Source organism: Oncorhynchus masou, chromosome 3 (genome assembly GCF_036934945.1).
Source record: "Oncorhynchus masou masou isolate Uvic2021 chromosome 3, UVic_Omas_1.1, whole genome shotgun sequence".
In the NCBI taxonomy this organism is placed as follows: domain Eukaryota; kingdom Metazoa; phylum Chordata; class Actinopteri; order Salmoniformes; family Salmonidae; genus Oncorhynchus; species Oncorhynchus masou.
The window spans coordinates 16,059,014-16,084,280 of NC_088214.1; the positions used below are offsets into that span (position 1 = coordinate 16,059,014).

Below are 25,267 nucleotides of genomic sequence, written 5' to 3' on the forward strand. Positions count from 1 at the left end.
AACGTGAGAGAAAACAATGCTATCTAATGACTGATGTTGTCACGACTTCTGCCGAAGTCGATGCCTCTCCTTGTTCGGGTGGTGCTCGGCGGTCGACGTCACTGGTCTTCTTGCCATCATTGATCCATTTTTCATTGGTTTTGTCTTGTCTTCCTACACACCTGGTTCCAATCCCATTCATCACCTGTTGTGTATTTAACCGTCTGTTTCCCCTCATGTCCTTGTCAGAGATTGTTTGTTGTTCATTTATCGTGTTGTTTGTATTAGTGCGCGACGGGTCCTCGTACCCACTTTGTTTTGATTATTGTCATGGTTTTGGAGCTATGATTTTAAGTTATTAAACTACTCCATTTTACCAAGTTCGATTCTCCTGCGCCTAACTTCCCTGCCCCCTGTACACACGTCTATGACAGAATCTCTGACCAAATATATGAAGTCAGCAGGAGAAGGTACCCCGGCCATGGAGGTGGAGGAGCGCGTCCAGGAACATACGGAGAACATTTACCATCTGATCGCCGCCATGGATCGCGTTGTCCAGAATATGGACCTCTGGGAGAAAACAGAGATTCAGCGCCTCCACCAGCACAACCGGGGTCTATCCTGAGCGCCCCTTTCCCGCCTGAACCCAGTGGGATCTGTCTATCCATGCCACAGGGGTACGATGGCGGTGCTGCCAACTGCCAGAGTTTCCTCCTCCAACTAAGCCTTTACCTTGCCACGGTCCACCCAGCTCCATCAGACCGTGAGAAGAGTTTCACCCTCGTCTCGTGCCTCACCGGGAAAGTCCTGGAGTGGGCCAGTGATGTGTGTGAAGAAGAGGATGCGGCGTTGGACCATATTGAGGAGTACACCCGCCGTTTCCGGGCAGTATTCGACCACCCACCCGAGGGCAGAGCGGCGGGTGAGCGCCTCTACCATATGATGCAGGAGACGAGGAGCGCCCAGGAGTTGCTCTGGAGTTTAGGACCCTGGCTGCCAGCGCTGGATGGAGCGACAGGGCCCTGATCGACCATTACCGTTGTAGTCTACGCGAGGACGTCCGTCGGGAGCTGGCCTGTAGAGACACCACCCTCACCTTCGACCAGCTCGTGGACCTGTCCATCCGACTGGAAAACCTGCTGGCTACTCGCGGACGTCCAGATCGGGGTCTGGTTGTTCCATCCTCCCGCACCCCTTCTCCGATACACATGGAGCTGGGAGGGACGGTGCGCAGGGAGACCGGAGGGGGTTCCAGCTCGTGCACCATATATGGTCGCAGAGGTCACACTGCTGGTCAGTGCCGGGTTGGTTCCTCTGGGAATTGAGGCAGCAGGCAGGATTGTGCGATAAATCTCCTTGTGTGATAAATCTCCTGGTAGACGCTGCAACTTCTTGTCGCAAGCGGAGATGGTGGCTATGGAGACATGTCTCCGAATCCCTGCGTCAGGGGTACATTCGGTCCTCCACGTCACCTGTCTCCACAAGTTTTTTTTTGTGAAGAAGAAAGATGGAGGTTTGCGCCTGTGCATTGATTATCGAGGTCTCAATCAAATCAAGGTGCGGTACAGTTACCTGCTACGTCGTTTGAGTCAATGCACGGGGTGCGCTACTTCACTAAATTGGATCTCAGGAGTGCATACAACCTGGTGCGTATCCGGAAGGGAGATGAGTGGAAGACGGAATTTAGTACCACCTCAGGGCATTATGAGTACCTCTTCATGCCGTATGGGTTGAACAATGCTCCATCATTCTTCCAATCCTTTGTAGATGAGATTTTCAGAGACCTGCACGGGCAGGGTGAAGTGGTGTATATCGATGACATTCTGATATACTCCGCTACACACGCAGAGCATGTGTCAATGGTGCGCAAAGTGCTTGGTCGCCTGTACATCAAGGCTGAGAAATACCTGTTCTTTCAACAGTCCGTCTCCTTCCTAGGGCAGAGTATTTACACGTCCGTAATTGGCCGACTCCCACCACGGTGAAGGAGGTGCAGCGCTTCTTAGGGTTTGCCTTCTACTACCAGAGGTTTATCCAGGGTTTGGTCAGGTAGCTGCTCCCATTACCTCACTGCTAAAGGGAGGCCTGGTGCGCTTGCAGTGGTCAGCTGAGGCGAACAGGGCTTTTAGGCACCTGAAGGCTCTGTTTACCTCGGCTCCTGTGTTGGCTCATCCGGATCCCTCTTTGCCTTTCATAGTGGAGGTGGACGCATCCGAGGCTGGGATAGGAGCTGTGCTCTCTCAGCGCTCGGGTACGCCACTGAAGCTCCGCCCCTATGCCTTCTTTTTGAAGAAGCTCAGCCCGGTGGAGCGAAACTCTGATGTGGGGGACCGGGAGCTGTTGGCTGTCGTCACGGCTTTGAAGGCGTGGAGACATTGCTTGATGGGGCTAAACACCATTTTCTCATCTGGACTGACCATCGCAATCTGGAGTACATCCGGGAGGCGAGGAGACTGAATCCTCGTCAGGCAAGGTGGGCCATGTTCTTCACCCGTTTTGTGTTTACCCTCTCTTACAGACCAGGCTCCCAGAACGTGAAGGCAGACGCACTGTCCCGGTTGAATGACACAGAGTTGCGGCCCACGGATCCCACTTCCATACTCCCAACCTCTTATTCGGTGGCGCCGGTAGTGTGGCAGCTGGACGCCGACATTGAGCGAGCGTCACATGCAGAGCCCGCTCCCCCTCAGTGTCTAGCTGGGCGTCTGTACGTTCCAGCTGCTGTCCGCGACCAACTGATCTATTGGGCACACATGTCACCCTCCTCTGGTCATCCTGGGATCGGTCGTACGGTGCGCTGTCTTGATGGGAGGTACTGGTAGCCCACTTTAGCTAAGGAAGTGACGGTTTATGTTTCCTCCTGCTCAGTGTGCGCCCAGTGCAAGGCTCCTAGACACCTGCCCAGAGGTAAGTTAAAACTCTTACCCGTTCCACAACGGCCGTGGTCGCACCTGTCAGTGGATTTCCTAACCGAGCTTCCACCTTCACACGGTAACACCACGATCCTGGTCGTTGTGTATCAACCTACCCCTCCGCCTGCCCTGCCGGAAGCTGGGTCCGCGGTTTGTGGGGCCATTTAAGGTCCTGAGGAGAGTGAACAAGGTATGTTATAGGTTACAGCTTCCCCCCAATTACTGCATTAACACCTCATTCCATGTGTCTCTCATCAGGCCAGTGGTGGCTGGCCCGCTCCAGGAGGCTGAGGTGCGTGAGGTTCCTCCACCCCCTCTGGACATCGAGGGGGGCCCGGCGTACTCCGTTCGATCCATCCTGGATTCGAGACGTCGGGCGAGGGGCCTTCAGTACCTCGTGGACTGGGAGGGGTACGGTCCGGAGGAGAGATGCTGGGTTCCGGTGGAGGACGTGTTAGATCCTTCACTGCTGCGAGAATTCCACCGTCTCCATCCGGATCTCCCTGCCCCTCGTCCTCCGGGTCGTCCCCGAGGCTTGTTTTGACGTGCAGCTGGAACCGCGCGTCAGGGGGGAGGACTGTCACAACTTCTGCCGAAGTCGATGCCTCTCCTTGTTCAGGCGGTGCTCGGCGGTCGACGTGACCGGTCTTCTAGCCATCATTGATCCATTTTTAATTTTCCATTGGTTTTGTCTTGTCTTGTTTAAGTTGTTTAAGTTTGATTCTTCTGCACCTGACTTCCCTGCCACCTGTACACACGTCTATGGCAGATGTCTACTGAGGGCTAAATAAAGGGGGAGTAAGCGCAGAGATAATGATGAGCAGGTGTGCATAATGATGGGGAGCAGGAGTGCATAATCATAGTTGCCAGAGCTGGTGGTTAGCAGACCGGTGAGGTTGAGCACTGAAGGGAGGGAGCAGGAGTAGGCGTGACAAAGGTGCTTCCACCAAATATTAATTCTGGGGTGAGAAGAAATACGCAATCAAGACATCATCTTTTTTTTGGTCTATAATTTTCTTTCCCTTTGAAAATGTGGAGTTGGTTGTGTAGATCTGTAGGGAAAAAACAAATGTGAAGACTGTGCAAGGGATGTGCATGACTTTCACAAGGGACTGTAGTTATTGGGAATGTGTTTTATTGTGAGACATTGACTCTTGTATATATTTAGAGGCAGAGAATCCCAGTGGAGAGAGGGGAACCTGCCAGGCAGAGACAGCAAGGGCGGTTCGTTGCTCCAGTGCCTTTCCGTTCACCTTCACACTCCTGGGCCAGACTGCACTCAATCATAGGACCTATTGAAGAGATGAGTCTTCAATAAAGACTTAAAGGTTGAGACCGAGTCTGCGTCTCTCACATGGGTAGGCAGACCAGTCCATAAAAATTGAGCTCTATAGGAGAAAGCACTGCCTCCAGCTATTTGCTTAGAAATTCTAGGGACAGTTGGAGGCCTGCGTCTTGTTACCATAGAGTACGTGTAGGTATAACCAACTCATCATCAAGCATTGATTATTTCAAATCAAATCAAATTTTATTTGTCACATACACATGTTTAGCAGATGTTATTGCAGGTGTAGCGAAATGCTTGTGCTTCTAGTGCGACAATGCAGTAATAACCAACGAGTAATCTAACCTAACAATTTCACAACAAGTACCTTATACACACAAGTGTAATGGGATGAAGAATATGTACATAAAAATATATGAATGAGTGATGGTACAGAACGGCATAGGCAAGATGCAGTAGATGGTATCGAGTACAGTATATACATATGAGATGAGTAATGTAGGATATGTAAACATTATATTAAGTGGCATTGTTTAAAGTGGCTAGTGATACATGTCTTACATAAAGATGGCAAGATGCAGTAGATGGTATAGAGGACAGTATATACATATGAGATGAGTAATGTAGGGTATGTAAACATTATATTAAGTGGCATTGTTTAAAGTGGCTAATGATACATTTTTTACATCAATTTTTCAATTATTAAAGTGGCTGGAGTTGAGTCAGTATGTTGGCAGCAGCCACTCAATGTTAATGGTGGCTGTTTAACAGTCTGATGGCCATGAGATAGAAGCTGTTTTTCAGTCTCTCGGTTCCTGCTTTGATGCACCTGTACTGACCTCGCCTTCTGGATGATAGCGGGGTGAACAGGCAGTGGCTCGGGTGGTTGTTGTCCTTGATGATCTTTATGGCCTTCCTGTGACATCAGGTGGTGTAGGTGTCCTTGAGGGCAGGTAGTTTGCCACCGGTGATGCGTTGTGCAGACCTCACTACCCTCTGGAGAGCCTTACGGTTGTGGGCGGAGCAGTTGCCGTACCAGGCGGTGATACAGCCCGCCAGGATGCTCTCGATTGTGCATCTGTAAAAGTTTGAGTGCTTTTGGTGACAAGCCAAATTTCTTCAGCCTCCTGGGGTTGAAGAGGCGCTGCTGCACCTTCACCTCGCTGTCTGTGTGGGTGGACCAATTCAGTTTGTCCGTGATGTGTACACCGAGGAACTTAAAACTTACTACCCTCTCCACTACTGTCCCGTCGATGTGGATAGGGGGGTGCTCCCTCTGCTGTTTCCTGAAGTCCACGATCATCTCCTTTGTTTTGTTGGCGTTGAGTGTGAGGTTATTTTCCTGACACAACACTCTGAGGGCCCTCACCTCCTCCCTGTAGGCCGTCTCGTCGTTGTTGGTAATCAAGCCGACCACTGTAGTGTCGCCTGAAAACTTGATGATTGAGTTGGAGGCGTGCATGGCCACGCAGTCATGGGTGAACAGGGAGTACAGGAGAGGGCTCAGAACGCACCCTTGTTGGGCCACAGTGTTGAGGATCAGCGGGGTGGAGATGTTGTTACCTACCCTCCCCACCTGGGGGATTTGAATCAAGGGGAGGGGTCCCTGGACCGAGTTTAGTGAAACTCTAAAACTCTACTCTAATGGAGTGAGGGCTGTGCCTGCACAACTTTTTTAGGCAGCACCTTAAATCCTGTTGCTAACAGTAGGGGGAGCCAGTCACTCTGTCCTAAAAAAGAGAGGATCAAACAAACACTATATGCCTTTTATTATATCTTGTGTTGCTTTTAGCTACTTTAATTTCAGATGAGTGTTTATCACAGCCTTATCAACTGTTTATTTAGTAAGTGTAGGACCTAGTTGAACTTTCTTATTGGTCTATTTACTCATTTACTACCTGATGATGTCACCAGGCAGGCCGAAACTCATACCCAAACAGGCTGACATTTCATGCAGTCATTACAAACAGCTCTTACACGTTTTCTCTCTGCCTCGTGGCAAAATGTGTATAATTGCAGGATATTATTCTTAAAGCAGCAACAACAAAAACTAAAACTGTATCTGGATCAGTGAGCAAACTGTGATCGTGGCGGCGCGCGCAACCCTGATCCACTGCTGCTATGGCAACGGCTGTGGGAGGGGTTAAAGAAAGAGCAGGTGGGAGTGGCGACGCAATGTGCTACACTACTGAAAAGAGAGAGGGAACTGAGTAAGTGTGCGATAGCAACCTTTTTTACCGGTTTATTTGTTAGTCTCTCCGGCTGTCACTAATAGTGTGCTTACCACAGATATTGAAACCACCACACACCGGTATACCTTCTGTCTACCGGAATAACTTCAGCGTGTATCTAAATGTCCAACTTCAACTGGAAACCTTTCGTTTTCGGCGGTCTGGCATCCGTCACTGCAGAATGCGGTGAGGTTTTATTTATTCATTTTTTACTACACATAGGTGTTTTGAGGTGGATTAACATTAATTTACTGTCATTGTTTCTCAATTGATGTCTTTCTATCCGTTGTAGGTACATTTCCTATAGATTTGACCAAGACGCGGCTGCAAGTTCAAGGCCAAGTGGGCGACAGCAAGTACAGAGAGATTCGATACCGGGGAATGTTGCACGCCATCGGCAGAATATGCAGAGAGGAGGGAATAAGTGCACTTTATTCAGGGTGAGTGTTGACCAGTCTTATGATGATGATTCCATTTTGATTGAAGTCCTTTTCTGCGTTTTGCACAAAATTAGCATAGATTAAGCCTAGTTCTAGAATAAAATGCATGTTCAATTCAGATTCACCATTGAAATGTGTTCTTCGTAAAGTATTTGTCTTAATCTGTCTCCATCAAACCTGCTACTCAATAAATACTGAGATATTTGATCATCCGTGTGTTACTACACATGCCAGCGAAGTTTCCAATAAATTAGGGGTTCCTAAACTTTTTTGGCCAATGACCACATTTTGATCTGGAACTCTGGAAATTCTCATGACCCCCCCCTACTTTTTCCCATTTCTGCCTGAAGACATACCCAAGTCTAACTGCCTGTAGCTCTGGCCCAGAAGCAAGGATATATATATTCTTGGTACCATTTGAAAGAAAACACTCTGAAGTTTGTGTGAATTGAGTGTAGGAGAATATAACACAATATATCTGGTTTAGATAATACAATGAAAAAAAAACATTTTTTTTATTGTATCATCTTTAAAATGAACAAGTTAAAACAAACATTCCGACAGGATGATGGGGACAATTTCAGGGACAAATATGAGGGCAACAGTACTTGTGCAAAGTTTCAGAATGGTAACTTCCAAAATGAGTGTGCTACATACATGACATTTGTCATGAAGTCACCCAGGTGTCCCACACAAGTAGCCCAAATGTACCCAAGTGGCCAAATTGGTGAAGGTAGACATTTTGAAACAAATAACTATATACAAAATGGTATTCTAACACACTCCCCCAAAAATGGAGAAAAAAATATGGGTAACTATTTACACACTTTCAATATTTGGAAGACCCTCAGTCCTCTCAAATCAAATTTATTTATAAAGCCCTTCGTACATCAGCTAATATCTCAGTGCTGTACAGAAACCCAGCCTAAAACCCCAAACAGCAAGCAATGCAGGTGTAGAAGCACGGTAGCTAGGAAAAACTCCCTAGGAAGAAACCTAGAGAGGAACCAGGCTATGAGGGGTGGCCAGTCTTCTTCTGGCTGTGCCAGGTGGAGATTATAACAGAACATGGCTGAGATTTTCAAATGTTCTTAGATGACCAGCACGGTCAAATAATAATAATCACAGTAGTTGTAGAGGATGCAACAGGACAGCACCTCAAGAGTAAATATGAACAGTTTAGGGTTCCATAGCCACAGGCAGAACAGTTGAAACTAGAACAGCAGCAAGGCCAGGTGAACTGGGGACAGCAAGGAGTCATCATGCCAGGTAGTCCTGACACATGGTCCTAGGGCAAAACGGTGACATTGTTCCTCTTCTGCAGGCACGTTACAGATTATACACAGTGGCTACAACGGTGTCCTCTCCGTTCAAAAAATATTCCTCCACTTGGGAATCGCTAAATGAATCATCCTACAACACTGTCTCACTTTTCCGATCAATTTCTTCTAAAATTGTGTGTACATCTGTATATCTAGACTTAGATTTAGCTTTCCCTGATTTAGTCGCCACACTGATTGATATATAAACAGCTGAATCTGAACGTTTACCAAAACAACGCTGTGCCTAAAATGCGTAGCTCCTTCCGCAATAACTTCAATAGCGAATGACTCTCTTTACGTCAGAGTTTACGACATGGGTTGGTCTTCCAACCCACAACCATTGCATACTGCCGTTTACCTCAGCTCATTGGCTATCTACCCAGCTAGATTTCAAGACGATCAGTGGTCATTGGGTTAAAATACAGTCAATCAACAAAACAGTGTCATATCATTGGTGCACAGTGATGTCATTACTTGTTGTCTTCAAATTGGTATCTTTCAGTCAATACGTCCCGCGAAATGGCCCATCAGGTTTGGTTGTGTTACAAACTAGTTGATTGTAATGAAACCAAACATGACTGGAAAAGTCACGTTCTGTATGGGTTATTTACCTGGAATGTGTCGGCAAATGGAATGAGACGGAATTCACACAAGCGGTTCACAAAATGTTTCGTGTTAGGCTATAAAAACGGATTTTATCAAACAAAAGATCATTCATTGTGTAATAATGAGCATTGTGATTGCAAACAGAGGTAAACTATTTATTTTAATACAGCATGTGATTTTGTTACGCCTGTGCTGGTTGAAATTGTTTTTTTTTTTATGGGGCTCCATACGCAGATAATCACATCGTATTCTTTCGCAGTAAATCCTTTTTTAAATCTGACAACACAGTTGGATTAGCAAGATTCTAGACTTTCAATACATGTGAGACACCTGTATTTTCATGACTGTTTAATATGACTATTTATGTAGCGGTCACCGTATGTTGTGGAATTTCAGCCCGCTACCGGGTTCCGTGCTCAGAGAGGTTAACAGCCAATGTTAACTTTTTTACTTGGTGCTATGGCAGTCAATTGAAAAACATTCTAACAGTATTTGGGATTTGTTTTCTCAATTCACCATCGCATAGTTTTAATGTGGGGCTATGATAGTCAATTGCAAATTAGTCTGATGTTTTATCTCACCATCACTAATGAGATGGGTGTTCTTGATGCATGTTGAATCAGCACTTCTCAAAGTCAGGGGAATTGGTTGACAGTGCGTATCTCAGCTGCCACATCCAACCTGAATCGATATTTTAATGAAGACAAGAGCACTGATGATGCTGGGGGGAAAATATGAGGTGAAATCAGGACGACCGTGACCTTTCAGGTCAGAGCTCTAGAAAGGTTCCTGAGTTGGAATTCCAAGTTGGCTGACCGGTTAAAAGATTTTTCCCAGTTGAGCTAATTTTTGACAAGTTCCCAGTTGTCTTAAATGCAGTATTAATGCTCAGAGGGAGATGGCAACATATTTCCACAGGTGGAACAATGAGGCAGCTATTTCACTGGTTGTATAAATGTGAAGCAGCTGCTTGGTGTTTCCTCCACTCACTTCCAAATATGAACAACATGGATTTTGGCCAACATTCTGCTACATTTCTCATTGGTGAAACATTTGGTCTCAGTACAATTTTCTGTTCCCAAACTATAATATTTTACGAACATAGTGGAAAATTTTTTGTAGACTTTACTTTCTGCCAAAGTTTGTTTTTTTTTAATTGTGTTTGGGAGTGCAAATGTATATTGAGTTATTGCACACGTGCACTTCAGAGTAGGTGTTCCCTAAAGGAAATATGCAAATGGGTGTGCCAATAGGATTGCGCTAGCTCGTGCTGGCACTGCCCACCTCCTTGCTTATTCTGTTCACTGACAAATTGGTTCCCATTCAAAATGACAGGCTGTGGTTTATCTTGGTTTAGTTATAAATATCTTTGGTATTCCCTTTGAGTCAGAACTAAAAGTCCTCCTTAGTGACATGACACATGACAACTCAATCAACAGATCCAGGATCAAAATAAAACGGATTGGGGAGTAGGTCCCAATGTGCTCTTCTATGCGTTGGAGGTGAGCAGTCATTATGTGTGTGTTTGTATGACACTTACTGATGCTGTTTTCTGTTTGAAAAATGCACAGCTGAGGGAAGGGGGAATGGTTCGCTTTTGAAAGACTCTCCAATAAGAATTCTTTCCTCTGAATCCACTGATTCGGTCACTCATCTGTAGAATGTTTTAGTATTTCTCCTGTGTGCTTACGTTCAGTTTACATAACATGTATGTTACATATGCAAGGAGACAAATGTATTTTCATTACACAGAAAGTAAACTTTTTAACCTTTATTTTTTTACATTCATTGTGAACAGTTCCTCTCTGAATGTGAGAAAATATTTCAAATACATCGCCTCAGTGTAATGGAACATTGTCCTGCTCTGATTCCATATCTCCACTTAGTTTTGTGAACAGGTGTGTGTATTTACCAGAAAAGTTAAATCAAAAATCATTTTATATTCTTTATATAACTGCTCAGCATATGTGGGAACTCCTTCAAGTCTGTTGGAAAAGCATTCCAGGTGAAGCTGGTTGAGAGAATGCCATATGTGCAAAGCTGTCATCAAGGCAAAGGGAGGCTACTTTGAAAAATCTCAAATATAAAATATATTTTGATTTGTTTAACACTTGTTTGGTTACATGATTCCATATGTGTTATTTCATAGTCTTCACTATTATTCAAAATAAAGAAAAATCCTGGAATGAGTGGGTGTGTCAACTTTTGACTGCTACCTTTTTTTCGGGATTTTTGAAATTCTCCACATTGACCACATTTTCATATTAGGAGACCCCACATGGGGTCACGACCCCTAGTTTGAAAACTGCAGCAATAAGTGGAAGTCCTCCTTTGATTGTAACTGTTAAGCCGGTTTTATTTACGTCATACTCACGCGTTGTGTGTTTCTGTGTTGCAGTCTCGCCCCTGCAATGTTGCGCCAGGCATCCTATGGGACCATAAAGATTGGCACATACCAGAGCTTCAAAAGACTACTGGTGGAAAGGCCAGAAGGTAAGAGAACGCACACACATCAGGGTTTTAGATCTCAAAGCCATTTATTCACCTTGTTACATGTGTCCTAAATCTGTCTGTAGGGTGTATGTGCATTGCAATGAACACTGACTTGGATATATCTACATCTATATCTCACACACACAGTGTTAACTCAAAATTGCACAATGACTAGGTTCGAGTTTAACAACGTTACCTACCACAATACATTGTTGCCATTACACTCAGGCCAGGTCCATCAAAGTGAGATTCTTGCGCAGACTCACTAACAGAAATATAAGGAAACTTAATATACAGTACTAGTCAAAAGGTTGGACACACCTGCTCATTCAAGGTGTTTTCTTTATTTTTACTATTTTCTACATTGTAGAATAATAGTGGAGACATCAAAACTATGAAATAACACATGGAATCATGCAGTAACCAAAAAAGGGTTCAACAAATCAAAGTATATTTTAGATTCTTCAATGTAGCCACCCATTGCCTTGATGACAGCTTTGCACACTCGTGCCCTTCTCTCAACCAGCTTCATGTGGAATGCTTTTCCAACTGTCTTTAAGGAGTTCCCACATTTTATATATTTGAAGAATATAAAATGCTATTTGATTTAACTTTTCTGGTAACTACATGATTCCATATGTGTTATTTCATAGTTTTGATGTCTTCATGATTCTTCTACAATGTAAAAATGAATGAGTAGGTGTTTCCAAACTTTTGGCTGGTACAGTGTATGTATGTATATATCTCCCAGTCACTTTCATTGCGATGTGCACATGCTATAGCTATAAAGTGTGTATACAGTGGGGCAAAAAAGTATTTAGTCAGCCAACAATTGTGCAAGTTCTCCCACTTAAAAAGATGAGGCCTGTAATTTTCATCATAGGTACACTTCAACTATGACAGACAAAATGAGAGAAAAAAATCCAAAACATCACATTGTAGGATTTTTAAAGAATTTATTTGCAAATTATGGTGGAAAATAAACTTTTGTTATTGACCAAATACTTATCTCAATACTTTGTTATATACCCTTTGTTGACAATGAGAGGTCAAATGTTTTCTGTAAGTCTTCACAAGGTTTTCACACACTGTTGCTGGTATTTTGGCCCATTCCTCCATGCAGATCTCCTCTAGAGCATTGATGTTTTGGGGCTGTTGCTGGGCAACACGGACTTTCAACTCCCTCCAAAGATTTTCTATGGGGTTGAGATCTGGAGACTGGCGAGGCCACTCCAGGACCTTGAAATGCTTCTTACGAAGCCACTCCTTTGTTGCCCGGGCGGTGTGTTCGGGATCATTGTCATACTGAAAGACCCAGCCACGTTTCATCTTCAATGCCCTTGCTGATGGAAGGAGGTTTTCACTCAATCTCACAATACATGGCCCCATTTATTCTTTCCTTTACACGGATAATTCGTCCTTTTCCCTTTGCAGAAAAACAGCCCCAAAGCATGATATTTCCACCCCCATGCTTCACAGTAGGTATGGTGTTCTTTGGATGTAACTCAGCATTCTTTGTCCTCCAAACACGACAAGTTGAGTTTTTACCAAAAAGTTCTATTTTTGTTTCCTCTGACCATTATGACATTCTCCCAATCTTCTTCTGGATCATCCAAATGCTCTCTAGCAAACTTTAGACAGGCCTGGACATGTACTGGCTTAAGCAGGGGGACACGTCTGGCACTGCAGGATTTGTGTCCCTGGCGGCGTAGTGTGTTACTGATGGGAGGCTTTGTTACTTTGGTCCCACCTCTCTGCAGGTCATTCACTAGGTCCCCCCGTGTGGTTCTGGGATTTTTGCTCACCGTTCTTGTGATCATTTTGACCCCACGGGGTGAGATCTTGCGTGGAGCCCCAGATCTAGGGAGATTATCAGTGGTCTTGTATGTCTTCCATTTCCTAATAATTGCTCCCACAGTTGCTTTCTTCAAACCAAGCTGCTTACCTATTGCACATTCAGTCTTCCCAGCCTGGTGCAGGTCTACAATTTTGTTTCTGGTGTCCTTTGACAGCTCTTTGGTCTTGGCCATAGTGGAGTTTGGAGTGTGACTGTTTGAGGTTGTGGACAGGTGTCTTTTATACTGATAACAAGTTCAAACAGGTGCCATTAATACAGGTAACGAGTGGAGGACAGAAGCGCCTCTTAAAGAAGTTACAGGTCTGTGAGAGCCAGAATTCTTGCTTGTTTGTAGGTGACCAAATACTTATTTCCACCATAATTTGCAAATAAATTCATTAAAAATCCTACAATGTGATTTTCTGGATTTATTTTATTCTAATTTTGTCATATTTGAAGTGTCCCTGTGATGGAAATTACAGGCCTCATCTTTTTAAGTGGGAGAACTTGCACAATTGGTGGCTGACTAAATACTTTTTTGCCGCACTGTATATATATATATATATGTATCGATGTAAATAAAAGTTGTACAATTAAAGGTCAAACTGCATTTCAAACAGCAATAATCTAATGAATTCCCGGCGTGTGAAGTTATACCTAGGATAACTATAAGCCTTACACAACCATAAGACCCTCTAATTATTTTATGAAAACAGTTTAACCTCAATTTTTTGGGGGGGGACACACTCATCACTGATCTGGCTTTCAAGTCTATGAAAATGCCCTACCCAGGCATAATGGATATCCACTAATAATAACTAACTTTTTGTATTAGGCTATAGAAAATTAACACGTCTCATCAATCTCTCAAGGCCACGTGCTAGTGATTAGCCAGCTAATCTTTATACTGTATTTTGAGTTTAGCAAACTTCAATCTATTTGCTAACTAACAAGGTTGAACAGTTGATTTTGTTATAAACACAATGTTCTGTTTGAAAAAGCATGTTAGCCTGTCCACTTTGTTCAGATGTTGAAATCGTGACGCATCTTATTTCTCAGAATGACGAGTTGCCAATTCGATATATAATTGTGTTTTATGCTTATTGCACATTTATAAAACACTGACTAGACAGCTAGTTTAAGTCTTTTGCTAAATTGCTGCTAGTGGTATCGCAATGTCACAAGTGATTCTGGAAAATTTATTTCCAGTTTGTCAATGTTCATTGATAGTCATGTTTCAGTAGGTTCTGCTCTGCGTGCAATTTGAGTAGTTGAGACATTTGAAAAGGATATCTTTAGAAAAGTCACCTTCTCCCCTGAGACATTATTTTATGTGTATTGGTGTCCATATGACCTTTTTTTTTCTTTTTTCTTTTGGACTAAATGGCGAGTTGAAACCACTTGTCAGAGAAAGATGTCATCTCTCAACTTTGTTGGCGTGAGAGACATGGAGGGGCTTAGTGTGTGTTAACAGAGGAAGAGGCCGATGTCTTTCCATGGGCTTATTTTGGACCTACGTTTTTTTCAACTGCTTCTCCTGTCTTTGGGACAAGGATTCCCATTGTTAGGGCGGAGACGTGCATCTCATCATTCAATACAGATCTCTGGTGTAAATGGGAAGGTGCACAGAAGGCGCGAAGGAGACGAGACTAAACATACAACATGAGAACAAGCAGGCATACATGTTCAGAAAAGTTACTTGATTCTGTTATACAGGCATTTGGAATAACACGCAAAAACATATATCAAATGAATTTGATTTATTAAAATTTATTTCCCAGCCCTAAGACTAGGTATGAGAAAAGAAGAGTAGGTAGGAGCTATGAGATGCCTTCTGGGGCATATATTCCACAGGACAGAAAAGCTCCTTATGTGCTAGGCCCAGAACATGCTACGGGCTTACCTACCCCAAGCTGTGTGAAGGTTATAGGTCAAGTGAATGTGTGTGACCCAGTTTCTGCTGAGAATAATATCTCCATTATACGCTATTGTAACACGGACACACACATCATAGACGTAGTGTGTGCGCGTGTGAGACTTAGAGGAACTATAATTCAATGTACAAAGACTAGCCTGAATTGAATTTCTCCTCTCTCTTTCTCAGATGAGACATTGTTGACCAACGTCCTGTGTGGTGTTCTGTCTGGAGTCATCTCCTCGTCCATCGCCAACCCAACGGACGTACTGAAGGTAATTAGAGTCACACACACATTTGTAAACGTTGTCAGTAGTTTCCTGGGTATTAGAAGCCAACATAGACCGGCAGGGTTGATCTGAACAAAATACAGAGTTTTGGCTCTGTTTCTTTGTCTCAGAACATAAGCGGTGATCCTCTCTGGGCCTGCCTAATCCAGCTCAGCCTGAACGCTAGGGGTTTTCTACATTAATACGGGATCGGTCTTCCCCCTCCCGCGGGATGGTTGAGCTAACATAGGCTAATGTGATTAGCAGGAGGTTGTAAGTAACAAAAAAACATCTCGGGACATAGACATATCTGATATGGGTAGAAAGCTTAAATTCTTGTTAATCTAACGGCAATGTCCAATTTACAGTAGGTATTACAGTGAAATAATACCATTCTATTGTTTGAGAAGGGTGCACAGTTGTGAACTTAAGAATGTATTAATTAACCAATTAGGCACATTTGGGCAGTCTTAATACAACATTTTGAACAGTTATCCAATGGTTCATTGGATCAGTCTAAAATTTTGCGCACACACTGTTGCCATCTAGTGGACAAAATCTAAATTGTGCCTGGGCTGGAATTATACATTTTATTTAACTTTTTATTTAACTAGGAAAGTCAGTAAAGAACAAATTCTTACTTACATTGACGACCTACCAAAAGCGGATGGGGGCTGGGATTAAAAATATATATTTTTAAATATAAATTATAGGACAAAACACACCACGACAAGAAACATTACATAGAGACCTAAGACGACAACACAGCATGTTAGCGACACAACACGGTAGCAGCTACAGTAGATATCTCAGATGGCGGGGAGTGAGGCCTAAGAGGGGTTTATAAATAAGCATCAACCAGTGAGTCTTGCGACAGGTATACAGAGATTACCATTTTTACAGAGGAGTATAGAGTGTGGTGATGTGTCCATTAAAGAGCATTGGTGGCAAATCTGATGGCCGACTGGTAAAGAACATCTAGCTGCTCGATAGCACCCTTATCTGCCGATCTATAAATGTCTTTGTGTTCTAGCATGGGTAGGATGGTCATCTGAATCAAGGGTTAGTTTGGCAGCTGGGGTGAACGAGGAGTGATTACGATAGAGGAGAAGTCTCGATGTAACTTTAGCCTGCAGCTTTGATGTACCAAGAGAAGGACAGTGTACCGTCTAGCCATACTCCCAAGTGCAAATACTTTCTCTTGCATTTCAAAGATGATGGTACAAAAAAACTCATGTTTTTTTACTTTATCTTTTAACAGATCTAATGTGTTATTTTCTCCTACATTCATTTAACATTTCCACAATCTTCAGTGTTTTCTTTCAAACAATATCATTTAAATGTCATTTTCAGCGGAAAATGAAAAGGGTCAGATCCTTAAGAGGTTTTAATGGATTGGAGGGTGTGTGAGGGGGTGAAAGTACTTGTAGTTTCTAAATAAGGTTCCTATATTAATTCTATGGGTACAGGGTTGTGTCTGGGGGGCGGTGGGGGTTGAAGTGTGTATGGGAGGGTGTCACTGAGATATTTCCAGACTCCTGCCCACCAGAAATAGCCATATCATGTGGGCGTATGTGTGTTTTTAGGATTTAATTGGGTTGGCTGAAAGTTAGAACAGTGTGTTTTCAAAGGTTGTGCGTTGCCTTTTGCGCTGTGTGTGTGTCATTGGTCAAGTGCTTAGCTCTATTCACACACTTAAATAACCCTCTGGACATACACACACACCACTCAACCAGGTATGCAGGCAGGTTTATATTTCCCTTTAAGTTGGATGAGACTGATCTGCATTCAACACATTAACATTGTTATTGTTATCATTTGTTTGGTCTTAAGAGCATTGGCAAGGCTTTAAGTAGGCCAGAATGCAGAACACAGTGGGTCAGAATGCAGATGAGGACAGCTGGTGAACCCTTGGCACCTTAACATTGTGGCTCTACACACACCTCAGCAGTGTTTCCCCCTAGGCTTAACTCTTCGTGGCAGATTGCCGAAGGCCATGTTAAATTGTCATCCAGTGCTGATAACTCTCACTAGTCTCTCCTGTCATCTGCACACTGGTTTTCTGTTAATTTGAGTTGACTTTTATCCTAACAGTTTTTCCTTCCTGGTTTTCCCAGATCCGTATGCAGGCTCAGGGCAGTGTGATCCAGGGAAGCATGATGGGAAACTTCATCAACATCTACCAACAGGAAGGAACCAGGGGGCTGTGGAAGGTAGGTGTATGGACACACAGTTTCAAGCACACCCACTTTTAACCCCCCTCACTCTCTCTCGCTCTCACAGGGTGTGTCTCTGACAGCGCAGAGAGCAGCCATCGTAGTGGGGGTGGAGCTTCCTGCCTATGACCTCGCAAAGAAACACCTGATTCTGGATTGTCACATGGGTGACAACATTTACACACACTTCTTGTGAGTGACATCATCAATGCTCACCCACCACTCTATTAACTCTCCACAAGAGAGCAACATATGGCTGCGTAAGACTAGGGAACTTCTGACCCTTTCCCTCTGGTTCCCAGGTCCAGTTTTGCGTGTGGTCTGGCGGGGGCTCTGGCCTCTAACCCCATAGACGTGGTCCGCACACGCATGATGAACCAGACATACGGAGCTGTCACCTACCAGGGAACACTGGACTGCTTACTTCAGGTCGGTAGGCACACCAGGGTTTCTGTTATCCGGCTGGCTTTTTGGCCCAAAGATCAAATAAATTAGCACCGTCTAATTGTCCGGGGGAGATCCCATTACAAAATAATGCTTTTAGTCTGGAAATATCAGTTGATGGAAATGCATTTGAATGGTCATGCTTATCGCAGCGGTCTAAGGCACTGCATCTCAGTGCTAGAGGCATCACTACAGACCCTGGTTCGATCCCGGGCTGTCTCACAACCGGCCGTGAACGGGAGTCCCAATAGGGTGGCGCACAATTGGCCCAGTGTCGTCCGGGTTAGGTCGTCATTGTAAATAAGAATCAGGTTTGTGATGACAATGTGCGTTCATTCAATGCTATGATTGATCTCCTGAAGAAGCTATCCCTTTTCCTTTCTGTATCCCCAAATGTTTGGATATACAGGTAAAGTTACTAGGTTGTTAGCTAGCTAGCCAATGATGGAACCATTTGTTTACACTTCAGTCGTGTTAACGGCCCGCAAATAATTTTATAAAGGCCCAAAACATGGTTTATGAATGGGAAATGTGATCTGCTATAGGAAGATAAAAATGTTGCTCTGGTAATATGGTTCAGATCATTTGACCTGGTGGGCTAGAAGCAAGCCATTTTTGCTGTAGTAATGGTGTAGCCTTTACGCTATCGACTCTGCACTCACTTTTTCTCTAGGGCACTCGAAACTAAGTGAAGCCTTATTACAACAGTTGTTGTTATCTGGGATATTTTTTTTCCTATTCACACCGTGCTCCAAAAATTCCTAGATGAACAGCAACATATTTTGTTACATAGAGCTCTGGGTTCATGTCTATTTTCATTAGTTTGTATCTTGTTTATTATGTGGCTTGTCTTGCCTAGCCAAAACTATTTTATAGAGACTTCCATATGCCATTAAAACCCGCCTATTTCTCTCATGTTCTACTGGTTTTCAAATCAACTTTTATTTTATTGTCAAATAGCCGAACTTCATTCCTAGTCATATTAGAAACCCATGCTAGTTGCATCTTTAGATCTCCCATATTTCTAAAGAAATTTTAATCTCTTTCACATGAAACCACTCGCATGTGTGGTGCGCTTTTGGCACCTGGGTTTCTCTGCTAATTGCATTATGGAACCAGCATTCGCGCGTAGCTTACTGCTTTGTGCGCATTGATGTGCTTAAACAATTATTTCTTCACATTATATCAAAATGTTAAGCTAATAGATCTGATCTGTTGCATCAGTCTCATTGCTTTTGAATTGATTTATTTTTTGGTGTAACCTCGGACTACTGGTTGTAAAGTTTGGGATCTATTGTCCCATAACTGTCCCAGAGTCTGTTTTGGAATAGGCTATTTATTTCCCGCGCAGAACAACATGCTGACCAATAGAATAGGGGAACTTTTCTACTATGGGGGATAGTAGATTGACATAGACTAGTGATTTTGCTATTAGTCACTCCGCTAATATTGGTATTTCTCAAAAGTCCGGTAAATAAAAATGCTGAAAGTCAATTATCCTAACGGAAACCTTGATGAGGACACCATATGAACCAGGGGTGTAATCATTAGTCTAAACACCTGCAAAACAGAATGTATTGGACAAATTCAGGTAGGTCCCTCCCCGTTCTGTTTAAGAAGCGTTTTGCAACAGAATTGGCATTATGAATACAGCCCATAGATGCGGGGAATGATTGGTAAAGGGCTCTGTGTGTGTAACGTTTTGTCTCTTCAGACGTCGCGGTCTGAGGGCTTCATGGCACTCTACAAAGGCTTCTTCCCCAACTGGCTCCGTCTCGGCCCATGGAACATCATCGTATCCTTTCACCTACACAGTGTTTTCATTTGTGTATGTTTATCTACCTCTGACGGTTTGCACCAGAGTCGAGGTCAATTCCAGTTTAATATCCATCTGTAGAGTTGGTCATGGAATTTCTTTATAGGAATGCAATTCCTAAATTGACTGAAATTTTTATAAAATTGATCCCAACCTTAGTTTGGACATTCCAATGGCGCCAGAGGGTGAATCTAATGCCAGCTAACGCAATTATGTAATGCAGTTGCACACATTACATTACATTTTACAACTCATGCACCGTCTTGTCACAGGTGGATTTGGTCTTGTTGCTGTAGCAGCCCAGTAACCACAGCGGATGTTGCGACAGTTGCACAGACATGAACTTTTTTCATGTCTATGCAACAAGGAAACCGACGGTCTACAGACATTCCATTGGAGTATAAATTAAATTTTTTGAATAGCGGCACTTGTTACATTCTAATTAATTATCTACAGATATGGCATTAGATCAAGTATAAACCTTTAGGAGAGTGGGCCTATAGATTGGGCAGAGGTAGCAGCTATAACTAAACCTCAGCCATGTAATGTGATTATTACATTGAGGTAACCAGGGGATCACAGAAGGGAGCTAAGAACCTGTAACCAGGTGAGCTAGGAACGGGTAACCAGGGGATCACAGAAGGGAGCTAAGAACCTGTAACCAGGGGAGCTAGGAACGGGTAACCAGGGGATCACAGAAGGGAGCTAGGAACCTGTAACCAGAGGAGCTAGGAACGGGTAACCAGGGGATCACAGAAGGGAGCTAGGAACCTGTAACCAGAGGAGCTAGGCACGGGTAACCAGGGGATCACAGAAGGGAGCTAGGAACCTGTAACCAGGGGAGCTAGGCACGGGTAACCAGGGGATCACAGAAGGGAGCTAGGAACGGGTAACCAGGGGAGCTAGGAACGGGTAACCAGGGGATCACAGAAGGGAGCTAGGAACGGGTAACCAGGGGAGCTAGGAACGGGTAACCAGGGGATCACAGAAGGGAGCTAGGAACCTGTAACCAGGGGAGCTCGGAACGGGTAACCAGGGGGTCACCAAGGTGCGCTCGGAACGGGAATGGAAGTCTACAGGGTGGAGTGGAAGTGGTGTGTTTGGGATGTGTTATGTTCCTAGCAAAGCTCCTGCACGGAGAAGTATGTCTTTATTTTTTATTTCTCTCTTTCTGTCCTTAACTCCTCCTTAGTTCTTTGTTACCTACGAACAGCTGAAGAAGATGGAGGTCTGATGGAGAGAATGAAATGTAGCGCTGTGGAGAAGAGGAAAGAACTCGGCCAGAGAGGGGAAAGAATGGACCAAAAGAGGGGTGGATGTATCCTGTCTAGCCTCCCACTTCTTGTCTGGGTGGTGTTGACCACGCCCCCTCAGACACATTTCTCCTTTCTGATTGGCTGCTTACGTAATGGAGCTCTGGTTGGTTGGGAAAGAGGAAGTGAAAGTTGCGGTCAATTGCACCATCAGAAAGCAAGGTGACGCGAAGACCATAATTTTGAAACTGGCCCTAAATTATGTATTTATTATTATGTTTTGAATCTGTCGAGCCTCAACCACTGGTATCATATAAACACACACGACATGGACAAATGTGGGTTGTGAGTTGGGGGTTTGTTACTACGATGATATATTTCTATTTATCAGGACTTTTGCAACCGAGGAAATTTATATGACCGGACCTTCTAAAATAGTACTTGAGTACCCCTGATGTACAGGTTCTCAAATAATGTTAAAAGCAGTTACTACTTACCTCAGATTGTATGGATTTCAGATGCCTTGGTGTGCGTTCTCTTGTTGCAAGAGGAACTGCCAAAAGAAGCTGTGGAAAAGACTGCTAACTTTGCCATTTACTCAAGGACTGGCCACTTTCTGAAACCCTAGATGTCTGTGCAGCCACTGGAAAGCTTATATTTGTTATGATGGTTGGCTGTGGGTTTGGATTTTGTATGTCAGAGTATTTTCTAATTATAGAACTGGGTTGGTAGGACTTTTAATGGGGCTAGTTGTATAACCAGATTAAGATCACAGGTCAGGTGACCACTAATTCTCCCACACACACTTAATCACACACACACACACAATGGCACATAGGTTATTAATGCCAGGGTGAATTGGCTCAGTGTATTGACTCACTCAGTCATGTGGGCACCCTTAGAACAAACTTTCTTCATTTCAGGGTGACCTGGCACAGTGTACGAATGACCTACACAGAGTTAATGGGGACGGTGTGTACGGACTATTCTGGGTTCATATTATTAATACACTCTGGACAGCCTGATTGGCACGCCGCCCCGTACGTCATTTCAGGACCCCTATCTCTGACACGCCTAGCACCAGTTCTTACTCTGCCACAGCAGCAGACACTCCATATTATATCCCTGTTCAGGTCGAGGTGTCCAATCCAACCTATTTAACCTTTAATTTACAGGATATCTCTTAAACTTCCAGAGACCTGCCTGTAGTCTGACCTGGCCTATGCAGTAACAGGGAAGTGAATGTCAAGAGAGGTGGCTGTTGTATATTTAGCCATTGCACCTGACTACCAATGCAATTTTATGTGTGCTGGTGTTGTTGATTTGCCATTTTATGATCCCAAGACACCGAACAAATGTACGTGTCAACTAACTGTTAATCCTCTATTACCCTTCATTTCTTCTACTTTGTTCTTCACTATTATCAGTTAGATCATTTGAAGGTGAACTTGCTAGTTTTTTTTTCTTCTTGAGTTAAGGTTGAACCTCGGAGTGTGTTCATGTGACAATATGGTTATTGTATATGGTTTGTTTATAGCCCCCAAAACCTTAATTCCAATGTGTCACTGTCATAGCCCCTTAAATACTTCTGTTATCCTGATTTTAAAGCAAGGCATACATAAACTTCTGACTGGTCTCATGTTTTACTTCAACTGGGAGTAAAGCCCAGTCTATTCACTAGGATGAAACGAAAGCAAACGGGGCTAAATGGGGATGGACAACCTGACGTTAAGAAACGCTTGTTTTTCCATTCCAAAAATGCTGGCTTCGGAGTGCGCTAATGAAAACGACCGTGAACTTGTGATCTGACCAGGAATGTAATGAGCATATAGACTCCGTCCCAGTCTATTGACCAATCCTGTATTGACACCTAGTCTCTAGGAACATGCAAAATCATATGGTGAAAATTCAGTTTATGGCTTGATTCATTTGCAGAAGTTCAGTTCTATAGCGGGATTGAAATGTGACGGTAATTTACGATTTGAACCGACATGAAGCATTCACTGAATGCACTCTCCGTGACCAGGGGAACATGGCCTTTTTCCATTTCAATCGCGCTGAACGTCCATGATCAGTATACAATCGAGTCCTTGGACTATCAAGGCAATATTGCTTGCTGTCCAATTCTTTCATATCAGCTATGGATTTGTCATACCTGTAATTTCCTACATGGAAGTCCCACTAGACAGTTACACATTCGTCCACAGGGTGCCGCTGTGTACCATGTCTATGTATAAACTCTCTATTGCAGACATATTTTTACACTCAGGACCCAAAATCTAGCACCACCTTGTTTTAAAATACACACACACACTAATTCATGAATAATTCAAAGGCTCTGATCTAATTGTTCTTTATTTCAGTGGATAAATACCCTTGTTTTCCTCACCAGTTTTTGAAGAGATTGCCATGAACCCTGACTGTATGAATGCTTTGGTTATTTTATTGACGGAGACAACATGGGATGGACTCATTAGATGTATATAGATGGCTGTTATTCTAACTTCTGAATCTGAGCCATGATGGTGTATTTTTACTGCAAAGCTTCACTTCTTAAAAAAAATATTTAAAAAATGCTGGTGTTTTCAGTAATTTCACAGTGGAGCAAACTATCTGACATGAAGGCAATAGAACCAAGAACAGTCCAAATGCGTAACTCAAAGCTTACCAACTACACACACACACACACACACACAGGGCTTCTCCAAAAGCCAATGGCCATGGGGGGTTCCAATCACCATGGTGCATTGTGGGTAGCATTCATTCCTTTTTTGCTCCTGGGGTACAGGGGTTGGCTTATTGTGTTGGAGGGATCTGTATGTGTTAGAGGAATTGGGTTCTGGGCTCCATTCCAAATTCTCCTTGATTTGCTCAATAATGAAAGGACAATAATATAATTGCTTGCAATAATGTACTTTTTGCAATCATGTAAATTTGGTAATGGTGAGAGGTAAAATACTTTGCATAAATTGCAGGGTATATAACAAAGTATTGAGAAACTTTTGTTGACCAAATACTTATTTTTCCACCATAATTTGCAAATGAATTCATTACAAATCCCACAATGTGATTGTTCTGGATTTTTTTTCCCCTCATTTTGTCTGTCATGTACCTATGATGAAAATTACAGGCCTCATCTTTTTTTAAGTAGGATAACTTGCACAATTGGTGGCTGACTAAATACTTTTTTGTCCCACTGTGTGTGTGTGTGTGTGTGTGTGTATATATGAGGCTATATGTAATACAAATTGAGGTGAGGGCGATGGAAATGCATTTGGCCGTTGATCTACTTTTGTTCTGTAAATGGCACTGTGTACTCTTTTCGAAGGATGGATCCCAGTCTTTTCAGGGCTGTGCCATATTGTGGGTCGGGGGTGGTCTGCCAGGCATTGGTATGACAACCCAACTCTAGATGAGGGCTTTTAGCAGTGGAATAGTGGGGACCAATTTGGAGGTTTACTTAGTAGCAATGTAAATATCATGGTACAACAATATAGACACTCAATTATCATGTTACGTTTACAAACATATATTTTGATAAATGGAATTGTAGGTTGTCTCATGGTGAAATAAATATAGCCAGTTATAATTGTAATGGCTTAGCAGATAAGAAAACAACACTAAGGTTCTTTACCCGGCACAACAATTTTAGAATTGTGCCAGTTTTGTGGAAAAAGGATTGAGGGGGACAAAATATATTTCTCCCATGGGCAAAGAAATGAAAAAGGGGTGATGGTTTTAATTAACAGTTAACAGTTTTTTTTTTATTTAACCAGGTATGCAAGTTGAGAACAAGTTCTCATTTACAACTGTGACCTGGCCAAGATAAAGCAAAGCAGTTTGACAGGTACAACAACACAGTTACACATGGAATAAAACAAACATACAGTAGAAAAATAAGTCTATACATAATGGGAGGTAAAGGCAAAAAGATATTAAAAGGCCATGGTGGCGAAGTAAATACAATATAGCACGTAAAACACGAACAGTAAATATGCAGTGGAAGAATGTGCAACATAGAGAAATAATGGGGTGCAAAGGAGCAAAATAAATAAATACAGTAGGGGGAGAGGTAGTTGTTTGGGCTAAATTATAGATGGGCTATGTACAGGTGCTGTAATCTGTGAGCTGCTCTGACAGCTGGTGCTTAAAGCTAGTGAGGGAGATAGTGTTTCCAGTTTCAGAGATTGTTGTAGTTTGTTCCAGTCATTGGCAGCAGAGAACTGGAAGGAGAGGCAGCCAAAGGAAG

General features: G+C 43.3%; 1 protein-coding gene across 1 annotated transcript; it reads left to right on the forward strand.

Moving 5' to 3' along the window:
• The first annotated feature begins 6,350 nt into the window (after nucleotides 1-6,350).
• LOC135511055 (kidney mitochondrial carrier protein 1-like) lies at nucleotides 6,351-24,120 on the forward strand. Its single transcript, XM_064932543.1, has 9 exons — nucleotides 6,351-6,593; nucleotides 6,700-6,847; nucleotides 11,174-11,268; nucleotides 15,210-15,295; nucleotides 17,407-17,502; nucleotides 17,573-17,697; nucleotides 17,808-17,934; nucleotides 19,664-19,744; nucleotides 20,958-24,120. The coding sequence occupies exons 1-9, from the start codon at nucleotides 6,530-6,532 to the stop codon at nucleotides 20,997-20,999; spliced, it is 864 nt and encodes a 287-aa protein (XP_064788615.1). The 5' UTR covers nucleotides 6,351-6,529; the 3' UTR covers nucleotides 21,000-24,120.
• The last annotated feature ends 1,147 nt before the right edge of the window (nucleotides 24,121-25,267 follow it).